At 42.9% G+C, this 13,200-nt stretch overlaps 1 protein-coding gene across 1 annotated transcript; it reads right to left on the bottom strand.

Moving 5' to 3' along the window:
* Window positions 1–8,780: 8,780 nt before the first annotated feature.
* On the bottom strand, window positions 8,781–12,920 carry LOC140527749 (C-C motif chemokine 5-like). The gene is made up of 3 exons (XM_072644903.1): window positions 12,769–12,920; window positions 11,267–11,378; window positions 8,781–9,518 (listed from the first exon to the last, which is right to left on the bottom strand). The coding sequence occupies exons 1-3, from the start codon at window positions 12,842–12,844 to the stop codon at window positions 9,431–9,433; spliced, it is 276 nt and encodes a 91-aa protein (XP_072501004.1). The 5' UTR covers window positions 12,845–12,920; the 3' UTR covers window positions 8,781–9,430.
* Window positions 12,921–13,200: the final 280 nt, after the last annotated feature.

The following is a 13,200-nucleotide window of genomic DNA, read 5'->3' as shown; positions in this document are numbered from 1 at the left end:
CCATTGTGGGGAAAGCTGCTACCTTCTGAGAGTTACTTAGGGATATTTAACCTGATACCGCTTGATTCAGGCTAAGATTCTGTTGAGATCTTTCTGGATCCTGACTCTGCCATCCAACATATCAGCTCCCCCTTCCAGCTGGATGCTGCCTGCAGACTCATTAAGAATGTAATCTATGCTTTTATCTAAGTCATTGTCGACAATATTAAAAAGCACAGGGCCAAAGACATTGGGGCATTCATGGAGCATTCACCTGATTTTAAAAAATATTTTCAGTGAATTGAACACTAGCTCTGGAGTCAGGAGTATCTGAGTTCAAATCTGACTTTAGACACTTACTATCTGTGTGACCCTGGCCAAGTTACTTAATCCCAATTGCCTACTCCCCTCAAAAAAATTTAAAAAATATTTTGAGGACTATTTCAGTATAATTGTTTCCTTTGTAATTCTATGTGCTTTTATTTTATGCCTTTAAAAACATGATTCTGAGAAATGATCTATAGACCACTAGACTATTGATAAAGAGATCCAGTGTGCAAAAGTGACTGACCATGTCTTTCCATCCTGTCTGCAAAAAAAGGCATGAGAAATTTTGTTATTCCAAGTTTTGACTCTCCTGGATTGTGTCATCTGGTAAAGGTTGACAGCTCTCTCTGCAGTGGCAAGTACTGGGAGAGTCCATATGGGGAACCCCTTGGGGGCTCTGGGCTAGGAGTCTGCATGATATCTGAATTTGGCCATTATGGGCTTCTCCTTCTCCCACCCCAAAGAAAACTGCCATTTTACATGAGGAAAAATGTAAATATTCAACTTTCAGGAAAACAACCAACCAACCAGGTTTCTGCTTTAGGTTGTTACAATAGATTTGAGCAAGGTTTGCCAAACTCTAAGTCTATGGGATTTCTTCTGGAATGATGGAGGGGAATAAGCTTTGATATAGCACCTACTACATACTAGACATTGGTATACTATACATATATATATATATATATACACACACACACATATATATATATATATATACACACACATATATACATATGTATATATATAATATACAATGCATAACTGTATATATAATATACAATGTATAATATACAATGTAATGTATAATTTGTATACAAATATCATCTCATTTGATCCTCACAACCTTCCTATGAAGGAGGTACAATTATTGCCTTCATTTTACAACTGAGGAAACTGAGGTTGAGAGAGGTTAGTTAAATGATTTGCCCAGGGTCACACAGCTGGTAAGTGTCTGAGGCTGACTCCAGGCCCAGGACTCTACTGAGCGAATCAGCTGAAATTGTAAATGAATCTACAAGTCCTCGTCTCAGCTCATAGTTAGAAGGATACATCCAGTGTCTTAAAACCTTTTCTCAAAAGACTTTTTCTTTTCCCAAGAAAACTCAGTTCATGCTGTGGTTTCTAGATGAAGCAGATGGTGTACTGGATCCCCACACCAACACCAGGCCAGGTCAGGTATTATATAGAAACAGAACAAAGAAGATAATGCCAGGGATGGCTCAGAGGCACAAGCAAATTTTCCCATGGGATAATTTGAGCTTCTTTTTCTGTTTACATTTGCTCAAGGGAGTTTACATTCTTCTGTGGAGTCATGTTCCCGATCAGGCCCCCACCATACAGGTTCCTCCCCATTCTGGGATTGTCCATGACCTGTTTTTAAAACTTTTTTCAAAGGACATTTTTTAAAAACAGAATTCAGTATGTACTATAGTTTCTTCATTTAGAACCAAAGGGCATCATGATCTAGTAGAGAAAATTCAGGTGTTGGAGTTAGAATCTCTGAGTTTGGTTCCCACCTCTGCCATTTACTGTGTCTCTGAGGACACAAAAATCTGAAATTTCTCATTTCTTCCTTCATTTGCTTCACTCACTTCTCCTGCCAGTCATAGAGCAGGAATGTGATGGAGTTGTTTTAAGAATATGCTTTGAGAATTGCTGATTAGTTATTTATTATTTACTTAATTTGTGTCTCAGTGGAATTTCAATATTGAAAAATGGCTCCCTCCTAGTTGAAAGAAAATGTGGGTTGGCCAGGTCACTGCGTCCTGTCACCTCTTCTCTTTGGGGCCCCCTGTCCCTACCAGGGCACTGCAGTCAGATGAAGAATGCCTGTTATTTCTGTTAGGTTATCTGAGAGGCAGGGTATGTTTATGTGGGAGTGCACCCACATTTGTACAAGTGAAGGGTGTGTGTGTGTGCACGCATGTGTGTGTGTGAGAATTGTTCCTATGACAATTGTACCTGCCCACCTGCAGTGAGTGCCTGAGTCAAGGTTATGACTCTCCTGATAGGCCTATGAAGGTGGAAATTTAGCCAATGGATTTGGGTCGACTGTGGGAGGTGACAAGGTGGGGGAATGTTGGTTGAGTGATATTAAGTGAAGAAGGGTGGTAGGATGTGTTTGAGACACCCCCTGAGATTGGCTATCATGATGAGGCTAGGATATGACCCGCATGATTGTCTCACAAACGGATTTTGGATACCATTGCCTTATGAGGCAACTGGGACTTGGAATCAGGAAGACCTGAGTTCAAATCCTGCTTCAGGTACTTCCCAGCTGTGAACCTTGTGCAAGTCATCCTAAATCTCAGTTTGTTCATCTGCAAAATAGGAAGAATACCTTCAGTGCCTACCTCCCTGGAACACTGGGCTGAAATGGCTTTGAAAAATGTCAAGGATTTTAGGAGGTTCATTCTATTGATAAATCAAGGCTCCCAGGTTAGTGTGGATGAGTTCATCCACCCAGCTGTTCCTTTCCTCCTTTCTATGCATTCTTTCTTAATGCTCACACCTGAGTGTCAAGTGAGGTGGCTCACTTGAGGTCACACCCATGATTTGACGAGGACGGTTCAGCCTCCACTTGTTTGTTAAGTTGGCATCCACTGAGTGAACCCTTTGTCCTTCCTCCACTTTCTGACCATCCCCAAATCCCAGAGTGGGGAGGAACCCATGTGGTGATGGCCTGATTGGGAACATGACTCCACAGAAGAAGGTAAAACTACCTTGAGCAAATGTAAACACCAAAAGAAACTCCAATTGCTCCATGACAAAAGTTGCTTGTGACTCTGAGTCATCCCTGGCATTACCTTTGTTGTTCTGTTTCTATTTAACGTCTGACCTGTACTGCCATTGGTGTGGGGATCCAGTACCCCATTTGTCTTCCTGCTGCCAAGGACTGGGTCTTGAGAGTAAACTCCCCTAAACAACCCCATTAACCAAATCCTAATAAAGCTACATAAATTTACTACCAAGTTGTCATGGGCCTCTTTTTCTTCAAGTATCTCAGTATTCTCTCCAAGGGTCTGCATCCCTCCAGTTGGCATATCAGGGCAGAACAGATCAGTCCCCTTACATCTGACCTCATAACTGGCTTACCTGGCAGGGTAATCTGCCCTCCTACAAATTTTGGCTCCTTACAATTGGCCTCATGAACAGGATGCCAAATAAATAAGCTTCAGGAATGGGACCTCTGGTGAGAAGGGAATCTTGGGGCTTGTCACCCACATCCTTAAAGGGAGGGATGGCCTTCATGCTACATCCTGCTCAGGGCCTGGGAAACAGGCTTTCACAGGAGGAAATCCCCAAAGTGTCCACCTATGTGTGAAGGGGTGGACATCAGCCAGAGGTAATTCTGGGTGCGGCTGGCTGGGAGAGTTCAGCATACCTGGACAAATGCTGATTGGCTTGTGCCACTTGATGAAAGAATTGAGAGAGCCTCATTTTTCTGGAAAGGGCAGGCCATGGACTCACCTTGTGGACTGGCCATGGCTGTGGTCTGTGTATAGGGGCTGTTAAAGCCTGGTTAGAAGCTAAAAGGAAGATGAGGTGGTTGGGAGAAGAGCTCCAAAGTGAATGAGAAGTTAGAAATTCCTGCTCATTGCTTTGCTTGTCTGAGAGGGAGCAAACTGGTTATGAACATCTAGGAACAGAATATAAAGGCAGGGGATCCCTGGGAAGACAGCCATACAGGGGAAGGATCGGAGTGTAGAGGAAAGGAAAAAAGGGATAGTCTCTTTCTCCCCCTCCCCCTTCTCCCTCCCTGACTGCGGCAGCATCTGGGGATGATAGATGAGAGAAAGAAACAAGATACTCAGCGAAGATTATTTAGAACATGATATGATTGATGAAAGGAAGTAGAAGAGAGTAAGAGCAGTGTTGGATCTGAGCACGAAAGAAACAGGACAATTTTAAAGAGTCCCCTGGAGGAATATGCGCCTAGAAGGAAAAGTGAGAAAGTGTAACCCTAGAAAGGAGAGGAGCTAGGGCAGAAAGCTGGGATCTGTTTGCCTTGAGGGTGAGGAGCTGAGAAACTTGGAAACTCCTCACCCCCCCTCCCTGAGACAGGAAGCATTCTGATATAGGTTAGACATGTGTAATCATATAAAATATATTTCCATATTAGTCATTTTGTGGAAGAAAAGTCAAACTGAAAAAAGGGAAAATAGTGTGCTTCTGTTTGTATTCGGACACTTTCAGTGCTGTTTTTGGAGACAGATAACATTTTTACATCATGAGTCCTTCGGGATTGTCTTAGAAGAGTGGAGACTTTGGAAACTTTCGAAAGAAAAAGTTTACTGTCACTTTAAAGCTCCAGCAGTAAATGGCCTGTGTTTGGAAACCGAGCTTCCTTGGAGCCTCTGATTCCTTCTTGGGGTGGGGTAAATGAGGCTTCAGCTGGTGGGTGCTGGCTCAGAGGGCCTGAGAACCTTTCTTCTGCACTGTCGTGGGTGCTCAGGGCCCACACGGGGGCAGCATCTCAGCAGAGATCAGCATCCCTTAAGGGAGAGTCAGAGACATGAGGTCCTCAAGTCACCCTGGCAGGAGTTGTCAGTAGTCTGCGTCCAAGTCTGGACATCTTGTTTTAATATTGCCTCAAATTTACTTTTAAACATCCACTACCCTGTTACAAAGGTTGGTGTTTTATAGATGACAAAGCCAAGGCTGAGAAGCTTTTGGACCCCCAGCTGGCTGGTGTGCGAGGTGGGATCCTGTGGTGGGTCTGTAGAGCTCAAGCCCCTGAGCTCTCCTGTTCCACGCAGCCTTCTTCAGCTGGGCAGAGGGGCAGTGGAGAAGGCAGAGCAGCCATAGTGGAGACCGTCCCATCGGATTTAGCAGAAATGTTGGTCTGACAAGATGACTTAGGGGCCTTGTGCACAATCCTGGGGTCCCTCGAGGCCAGAGGGTTGGGGGCCTGGCTGTGCAGGGAGGTCATTTCCTGTGGCAGAGCTGTGCCCTACGGTGTTTCCTCAGTTGAGACAGGCCATAGGAGTGAGGTGTTGGAGGAAGCCGGGTGTGTTAAATTTGGCCTGCTATGGTTAGTGCTCCCCACCATAGAAACCGAGAAGAGTCTGTTCTTTTAATGCCCTGTAAACTTGTCCTAGAATAGAGACCTTTAAGGAAATTGGATCCCATCCCTGTTCAGATAGGAATTTTCTTTACTGATAGGTTAGAATTATAGTCCATTATCTTCAGAGGAAGATAAATCTATAATAAAGAACTGATTTATAGTTACAAGGTAATTGGCTAGGTTAGCCCACATATCTTTTTTTTTCTTTTTGTGGACAGAGAGAGGGTAAGATTCAGTTCAATTCACCTCATATTTATTGAGTTGAGTCCCTGCTGTATGCAAAGCAATGTAAGTGTAAAGCAACGTGGGTAGAGGCCTGGCTTAGGAGTCAGGAAGACCTGGGTTTAAGTGTTGCCTTCATAGGTACATGGAAAATTCTCTTAAGCTCTCACTGCTCCAGGCATTTCTTTCAGAGTGTGCACACTCTGAAGAGGAGCTGCTGTTCTAGATTGGTGAAGAGAGTCTCCATACTAGGAATTACCCATAGCAATGCAGTGATAGGTCTGGACTGAAAAAACTGTATTCAAGGTCCTGTGCCTTGTTTGAATTCCATTGTAGTTGTCATAATCATTTCCCCAGAAATAACAGTTTTCACAGGATGCTGAGCATCTTATAGCATATCACTATTCACAATCATATTATGATTTTCCTTCTGGCTCTTGTTTTTCTAGGGTTTCCCCAATTCCCAATCCCACTAATGTATTTGTTCCTGGATCTCTGGCATGAAAGAATCTCTTAATAGGACTTACTCCTTTGAGGTGAACATCCCTAGGACTCCCTGGCTTTCTCCATTAAGTCTCAGCCCTGTGTTTTGTTCCTCTCTCAGAGATTTGCCGTTGGAATCCCATGTTTTCTTTTCCTTCCCCTCAGACTGTTAATGTCTCTGCAAAGTTGCCTTCTCAATGTCGCACTCTCTGTTGCCAAGACAGACTGAGCATTCTTGGGTTCTGTCTGGTGTTGCTAAGGTTAGACTCGATGTTGTCACCTGTGATTACTCTGGTTTTCTTTTCTGCTGGTGTTAGTTTCTTTTGCTAGGAACCCATTTTATCCACAAGTAATGTTTTTTTTTTCCTTTTGCCATTTTATTTTTTTATTAATTTATTTTTGGTTTTCAACGTTCACTTCCACAAGATTTTGAGTTCCAAATTTTCTCCCCATCTCTCCCCTCCCCCACCCAAGATGGCATGCATTCTGATTTACTCTCCCCCAATCTGCCCTCCCTTTTATCACCCCTCCCCCTTTCCTTATCCCCTTCCCTTCTATTTTCCTATAGCGTAAGATAGATTTCTATATCCCTCTGCCAGTATGTCTTATTTCTCAGTTGCACTTTTTAACATTCCTCCCTCCCCACCACCCTTACCAAGTAATGTTTTTCTTGTAGTTCTTGTTTCCTTCATCCAATGTATGGAGGAGCAGGATAAGCTACGTGTATCCCCAAGGTCACCCACTGGAACTGGATGACTCTGGAGGAGAGACTGAGGTCGACAACTTTGTGCACATCTGCCTCACTTAAATCGAATTCATGTCAAAGTGAAGACAACACTTAGGACGTCATTATCACTCTTTGGGAATAAAAGGCTGACTAACAATGAGAAGAGGCAGGTTTCTGGGTGGACTTGGTAAAGTTGCAAGGTGAATAAAAAAGGGAAAGGGGCTTACACTTTGGAATAGAACTGACACTTAACCTTTTCCTAACTCACAAAAAGAAAACAGGTTTTGTGAATGTGAAACAACGGAAAGGTAACCGAATGTGACTGGAACTTTTAGTTAGATACTTAGGGAATCATAGAAATTAAAGTTAAGTACTGATCAATTTAAAAACAATTTTTAAAATTGGTGTCCATCTTGAAATTGGAAATTTTGCTGTAAATTATATGAGACCCCTACACATTTTTGTAATTGATTATATTCAATCTGAATTTTAAGAACTGTCTTGTTTTCCTCCTACAAAAGAGAAACTTATTTAAAGGAGCAGGGGATGAAAGTACTTTGAAAACTGTGTTGTGTGTGTGTGTGTGTTTGTCCTTCGTTGCCGAAGAAGACCATGTCATCAGAGAAATGATGACATGACTTGCGCTTGATTGTGTTTGAGTGAGGGAGGGCTGTGCAGGTCACCAGCCTCACTTCTCCTCCAGAGTCATCTGAATCCAGTGACCAGATATTCATCAGGATGACTGAAGATGACCCAGGATGAGGCAATTGGAGTTAAGTGACTAGTGATTGTCAAGTGTCTGAGGTGAGATTTGAACTCAGGTCCTCCTGACTCCTGCACTGGTGCTCTATCCACTGCACCACCTAGCTGCCCCACGTTTTCAGGTAGCTTAAACAAGAACAAATAACTTTAGAAAAGATGTTTCCCTAACAGTGCAAGTTCATAGGTGAGAAGAAAACAGCTGTACTCATACAGAATTCTTTACTTCTTGCTCAGGACCTTAAAGTACTCTAGAAATGTGGGCTAAGCATCGCAGTTCCAGTTCTCGGGAGCCTCAGTGTGTGAAATGGACACAGTTGTGCTTCACCTGCCATTTCCTGGGCAGGATCTTCTTGAAGACCAGATGAGACTAGGATGTAATGTCCTTATTGTAAACTATGAAAAGCAGAACAAATGTGAGAAGCCACTATGGCTCCTCTGTCTCACTGGAACCCAGGTTAGCCAAAAAGGTGGGGAATATCAAAAAGGGAGATCAAATGCAAAATCAGTATTTCAATTTCAATGGGGAGGGGGTTAGGATTTTAATACAAAAGTTAGCCCCTCAAATATCCCAGTCACTGAGATCCCTCAGGATCAGACTTGGCACTGTCTGCAGTTGCCCCAAGCTGTTCTGTAGAAAGCATTTTTGCAAATTGTAAAGTGCCACAGGAAAGTGAACCCTCCCTGTCAATGGGTCAAGTGGGAAGGATATGGTTACAAGGGTTTGGACTTGGGAGCCAATCTCTCCTCACCTGCCTCTTCCTATTTAGTAAAGTCTGAAAAATACATTTTCCATATTTGGAATTTCCAGGGATCAGGTTATAGCCAAGTATAGAATTTCTCTGCTTTGCTTGGACGTGAAATTTCAGGAGGTCACTAAATCAAAAGAAAGGGTGGCCTGTTTGAAGAAACTGAGTCTTGCTGGAACACCCTCCCTTGTCTCACTTTAAATGGGACCCATTTTTCTATGGGCTACCCTGTTTCCATTGCCTTCTGGGAAAGTGCTTAGAGGTGCAGGGGGAGTTATATGGGTATGTGCATGTATTTGAATGTTATATATGCATGCGTTTGTGTGGGCAAGGATATGCACTGCATTTATATGCATGTACATGTGTGCGTGTATGTGTGTATGTATGTGTGTGTGTTGTGTATGTGTGTGACGTGGGTGAGAGGTGAGGTTTGAAGGAGAAAGAAACAAAAGGATTCTCTCCTCAATTAAATGATCGACAAGTATTTATTAAGCTTCTACTACATTCCAGGTACTGTGGTAGGCACAGGGGATTCAAATACAAAAGCAATCTCTGCCCAGCAAGGAGTTTATGAAGGACCTGGAGGGGTGGGAGACTATAGATTCACAGATATGTAAATACAAGACAAATACAAAAAAAAGTTCAAAGTAATTTGGGAAGATGGGAGAAGGCACTAATGTGGTTGGGGAGGAGTCATAGAAGGCTTTGTGTGGGAGGTGGCATTTGAGAGGAGCCTTGAAGGATGCTCAGAATTCCAAGAGCTGGGCGAGCATGGAGAGCATTCCAGCAGTCTGGGACAACCTGGGCAAATGTTCCCAGGTGGGAAACGGCTTGTGTACAGGCCAACAAGGCTAGAGTATAGAGTACCTGAGAGGGAGTGGGACATGTAATTATCTTGGAGAAATAGGCTGATGCCAGGTTGTGAAAGGCTTTAAATATCCCAAAAGAAGTTGTATCTTGATCCCAGAGGCAATAGTGAGCCATTGAAGGTAGATTTCTGAGCTGGGCTGTGACATAGTCAAGCTTGGGCTTTAGGACTATCAGCTTGGAAGCCATGTGGAGGATACATGGAAGAGCAGGGAAGCTGCATGTTCAGGCCAAGGGGACTCTCCCTCTCTAGCTCATCTCCAAGGAATTGATGTAACTGCGTACCCATTTCTTCTCAGGGCTGGCACAGAGCTGCCGGTTTTTCCGGGTGATGAAGCTATGGGGAATAAGAGGGAGAAAGTGAAATTGGGGTGGGTCACTGCACGAACCCTGGCTGGAAAACCAGAACTTTGCCTCCTCTGACTTACTTCTCTCCATGTCTTTTCCCATTTTGGAGCCCTGGTTCAGTCTTGTCTGACTCTCTGTGACTCCATATTGGGGTTTTATTGGCAAAGATACTTACAATGCTATGCTTCTCCAGCTCATTTTACAGATGGGGAAACTAAGGCAAACAGGTTTAAGTGACTTGCCCAGGGTCACACAGTTACTAAGTGACTGAGGCTATATTTGAAGTCTGGTCTTTCTGCCTCCAGGCCCAGTGCACCCCCTAGCTGCCACCCCTTTTTGGGGGCTCACATTTATGCAAACAAAATAGAGGTTTAGGATCCCTGGCCTGGGAGTCAAGGTTCTTGGGTTCTCTATCCTATCAGAAATTTATTAAATGACTTCAGGAAAGCTGCTTCTGCCCTCTGGGCCTCATTAACTCCATTTAAAAACTGAGAATCTATTGACCTCGCTGGGTCTCAGTTTTTTCTTTTGTAAGAAGGGGAAGGGATTGGTAAACCATACATATCCCTTGATTCATCCAAACCACTACTAGACTAGAGGGATATAAGAAAGAAGAAACATCTGGACAAAAAATATTTATAATAGCTCATTTCATAGTAGCCCCAAAGCTGGAAGCTGAAGACATGCCCACCAACTGGGAGCCACCAGTCAAACTGCAGATCTGTGAATATAATGGAATATTATTGTGCCCTAAATAATGATTAAATGGACAGTTTCAGAGAAACGCCAGAAGACCTCTGTGAACTGATGCAGAGGGAGGCGAGGAGAACTTAGGGAACAGTTTGTACAGTGACAGCATCATAGGGAAAGACAGCCTTGAAAGGCTGAAGTGAGAAACAAGTCCATGAAACATGTCACTCATCTCCTGCCAGAGAGGTGGGGAATTTCAGATACAGAGAAAGTCATAAATTTTCAGGCGTGTCTAATGTGGGAATTTGTTTTGTAAAATTTTGTAAGTTTATGATGAAGGTTTTAAAAAAATAACTGTTGTTGCAGAGGCAGTGGGAGGGACACATTTTAAATGCATGTTTAAAAAAAGGTAGTATAATGTATAGAGCACTGGGTTTGGAGTCAGGAAAACCTGAGCTCAAATCTGGCCTCAAACACAAACTGGGTGACCTTGGGTAAATCACTTAACCTTGTTTGTCTCAATTTCTATTGAAAGAACTGGAGAAGGAAATGGCACTATCTTTGCCAAAAAAAAACCCAAATGGGGTCATGAAGAAGGGTTGGACGTGACTGAACAACAACATATTTCTTTCAAAAAAAAAAATGCTATGTAGGGTTGAAAAAAAAAGATGGAGTTGGGTTAGCTGACTCCCAAAGTCCTTTCCATGTCTAAAGCTATGATCTATGATCTGGGTTCTAGTTCCAACTTGATCACTAGCTGGGTGACCTTGGACAAATTACTACTCATCCTTGTGCCTCAAGTTCCTGACTTGTAGAATGATGGATTTAGACAAGCTGGTTTTCAAATGGGCCTTCAAGCTTAAGAATTCTATGCTGTTTTTGAGGAAGAGCAGTATCATCTGCCTGAGGATTATGGGCCTGGAGAAATGAATAACTGAACTCCTTTGAGATAGAATATGGCTTCTGGAGAAGTGGACTTAAGAGGCAAAATTCCTTCCACTTCTCCCTCCTTCCCCAAACCATCCTCATAGAGGGCCCAAGACTTACACCACACCCTGATTGCCACATCTGCTGCTGGTGTAGAAGTATTCTCTGACGTGGGTCAGGGGAGGGGGTAGAGAAGTGAAGGAGAAACAGCAAGGTGTGGTGTCCGAGGCATCTGAAAGAATGAAGAAGGGGCTGGTAACAGGACCAAGAAAGGAATTCTCCCTCGCTCCTTCTTTCCCCTTTCAAAACCAAACCAAACCAAACCAAAATAAAACCAAACAGACATTCAGTTTCCCCTCACTCCTAAACTCTGTTTAGAGTTAGAAGAAAGCTAAGAGACTATCTATCAGGGATCCTTGGCAGTCTGATGAACACTGTGGATGCCTTCTCAGAATAGTGGATGTAATGAATAAAATAAAGTAGGATTACAAAGGAAACCGGTGCTATGGAAATGCAATTGTCAAAATATTTGAAAACAAACAAACTAACCAAGTTGACAGACCTAAGTTTAGGAACTTTAGGTGATTTTTAGAGCATTCTTGGGTCATGAATTTAGAACTAGAAGGGACCTTAGAGGTCATCTAGTCTGACCACATCTTTTTATAGGTGAGGAAACTAAGGCCCAGGGAAGTTAAATTACTTGTCAATGTCACATAGTTAATAAGTCAAACAGGTAGGATTTGAATCCAGTCTTCTGACTTTTGGTCACTTAATCACCTTGGTGATTCTCAGTTAAATGAAGGAGGCTGGACTAAATTAACTCTCCAAACTCTAGATCCTATGTTCCTATAAAGGCTTCTGGAGGCGGCAGAACAGATCAGCACTGCCTCACTCTCGTCATTGACTCAGGTCATGAATCCTCTATAGTGGTCTTTGAGGATTTCTGGGGCTCAATATATTCATCTGAACTATTTTACATTTGTCTTTTTACCAGCCTCACGTTCAGGAAGAATTGAATTTAAGCCCTACCTCTGACACATAGTGGCTGTTTGACCCTGACTAAGTTACTAAACCTCTCAGTGTCCCAGATAGCTCTCAGACTGTTTCAGAAATGATGAGTTGGAAAAATTGAGGTTTATGGAACAAATCTACTGACACAAAAAAACATGCTGCATTCACTATTGGACTCAAGAAAGGACCCCAGACCTTCTCCCTTCCAATCTAAAGATCTACCCTCTGCTTTAAATTTTTTTTAAAATCAGACTTGTGATTTCTTCCTTGTAGGAAGTTCCTTGGTGATGAACTCCCCCTACCTCATCTTCTCTGTCAGGGACATTGAGAGGTTAAAAACTCATTGAACTATGGGACCATAGGGTTTAGGATTGGAAGGGACCTGAGGATCTAATCCCCTCACTTTCCAGATGAGGAAACCAAGAGGTCCCACAGGGACTAAGGAGCAAAGTAGGATTTGAAACTGAGGCCTCTAATTCCAGGGGACTTGCCATAACTAAGCTGTCAAAAAATAAATTTTGATTAGATCCATACAAGATACCTGTGCTGGGCCCTGGAGATAGAAAGATAAAACCAAAATGTCAGGGACAGCAGAGAGGATGAAAACTTACATGGGGAGGAGGATGCTGGAGAGTAGAGGTTGACACTGGCAAGAAGGATGGAGAGGAGTGCAGCAAAGACTTTCATGATGGAAGATTCTCAAGTCCCTGGAAGAGAAGAAATCAAGCTGAGAGACTTTCTACCTTCCTGTTTTCTGGGGCTCATCCCCTCATTTATAAGGCTTTATTGGGGGAGGGAGGGAGTCAGGAAACAGTAAGGGTCCCAAAGGAGGAGTTTCCAAGGCCTGTAGAGATTGGTTAAAGTCATGAAGCAATTAACAGAAAACAAACAGAAACAGAAAACCAAAACAGCCACAAGAAAAGTAGTCAGATAAAAAGTTATAGTTTGTAGCTTCCTTTTGGTTTTCTTAGTGTAAATGAGTCATCCTTGATCACTATTTCCAAAACAAAGAGAAAAAGAATGTTAAGTAGGCTTGGAGCAGA

The sequence above is a fragment of the Notamacropus eugenii genome, chromosome 2 (assembly GCF_028372415.1).
Source record: "Notamacropus eugenii isolate mMacEug1 chromosome 2, mMacEug1.pri_v2, whole genome shotgun sequence".
Classification (NCBI taxonomy): Eukaryota; Metazoa; Chordata; class Mammalia; order Diprotodontia; family Macropodidae; genus Notamacropus; species Notamacropus eugenii.
Note: the sequence above shows the minus strand (reverse complement) of the source record. Positions and strands in the feature narration are given on the sequence as shown.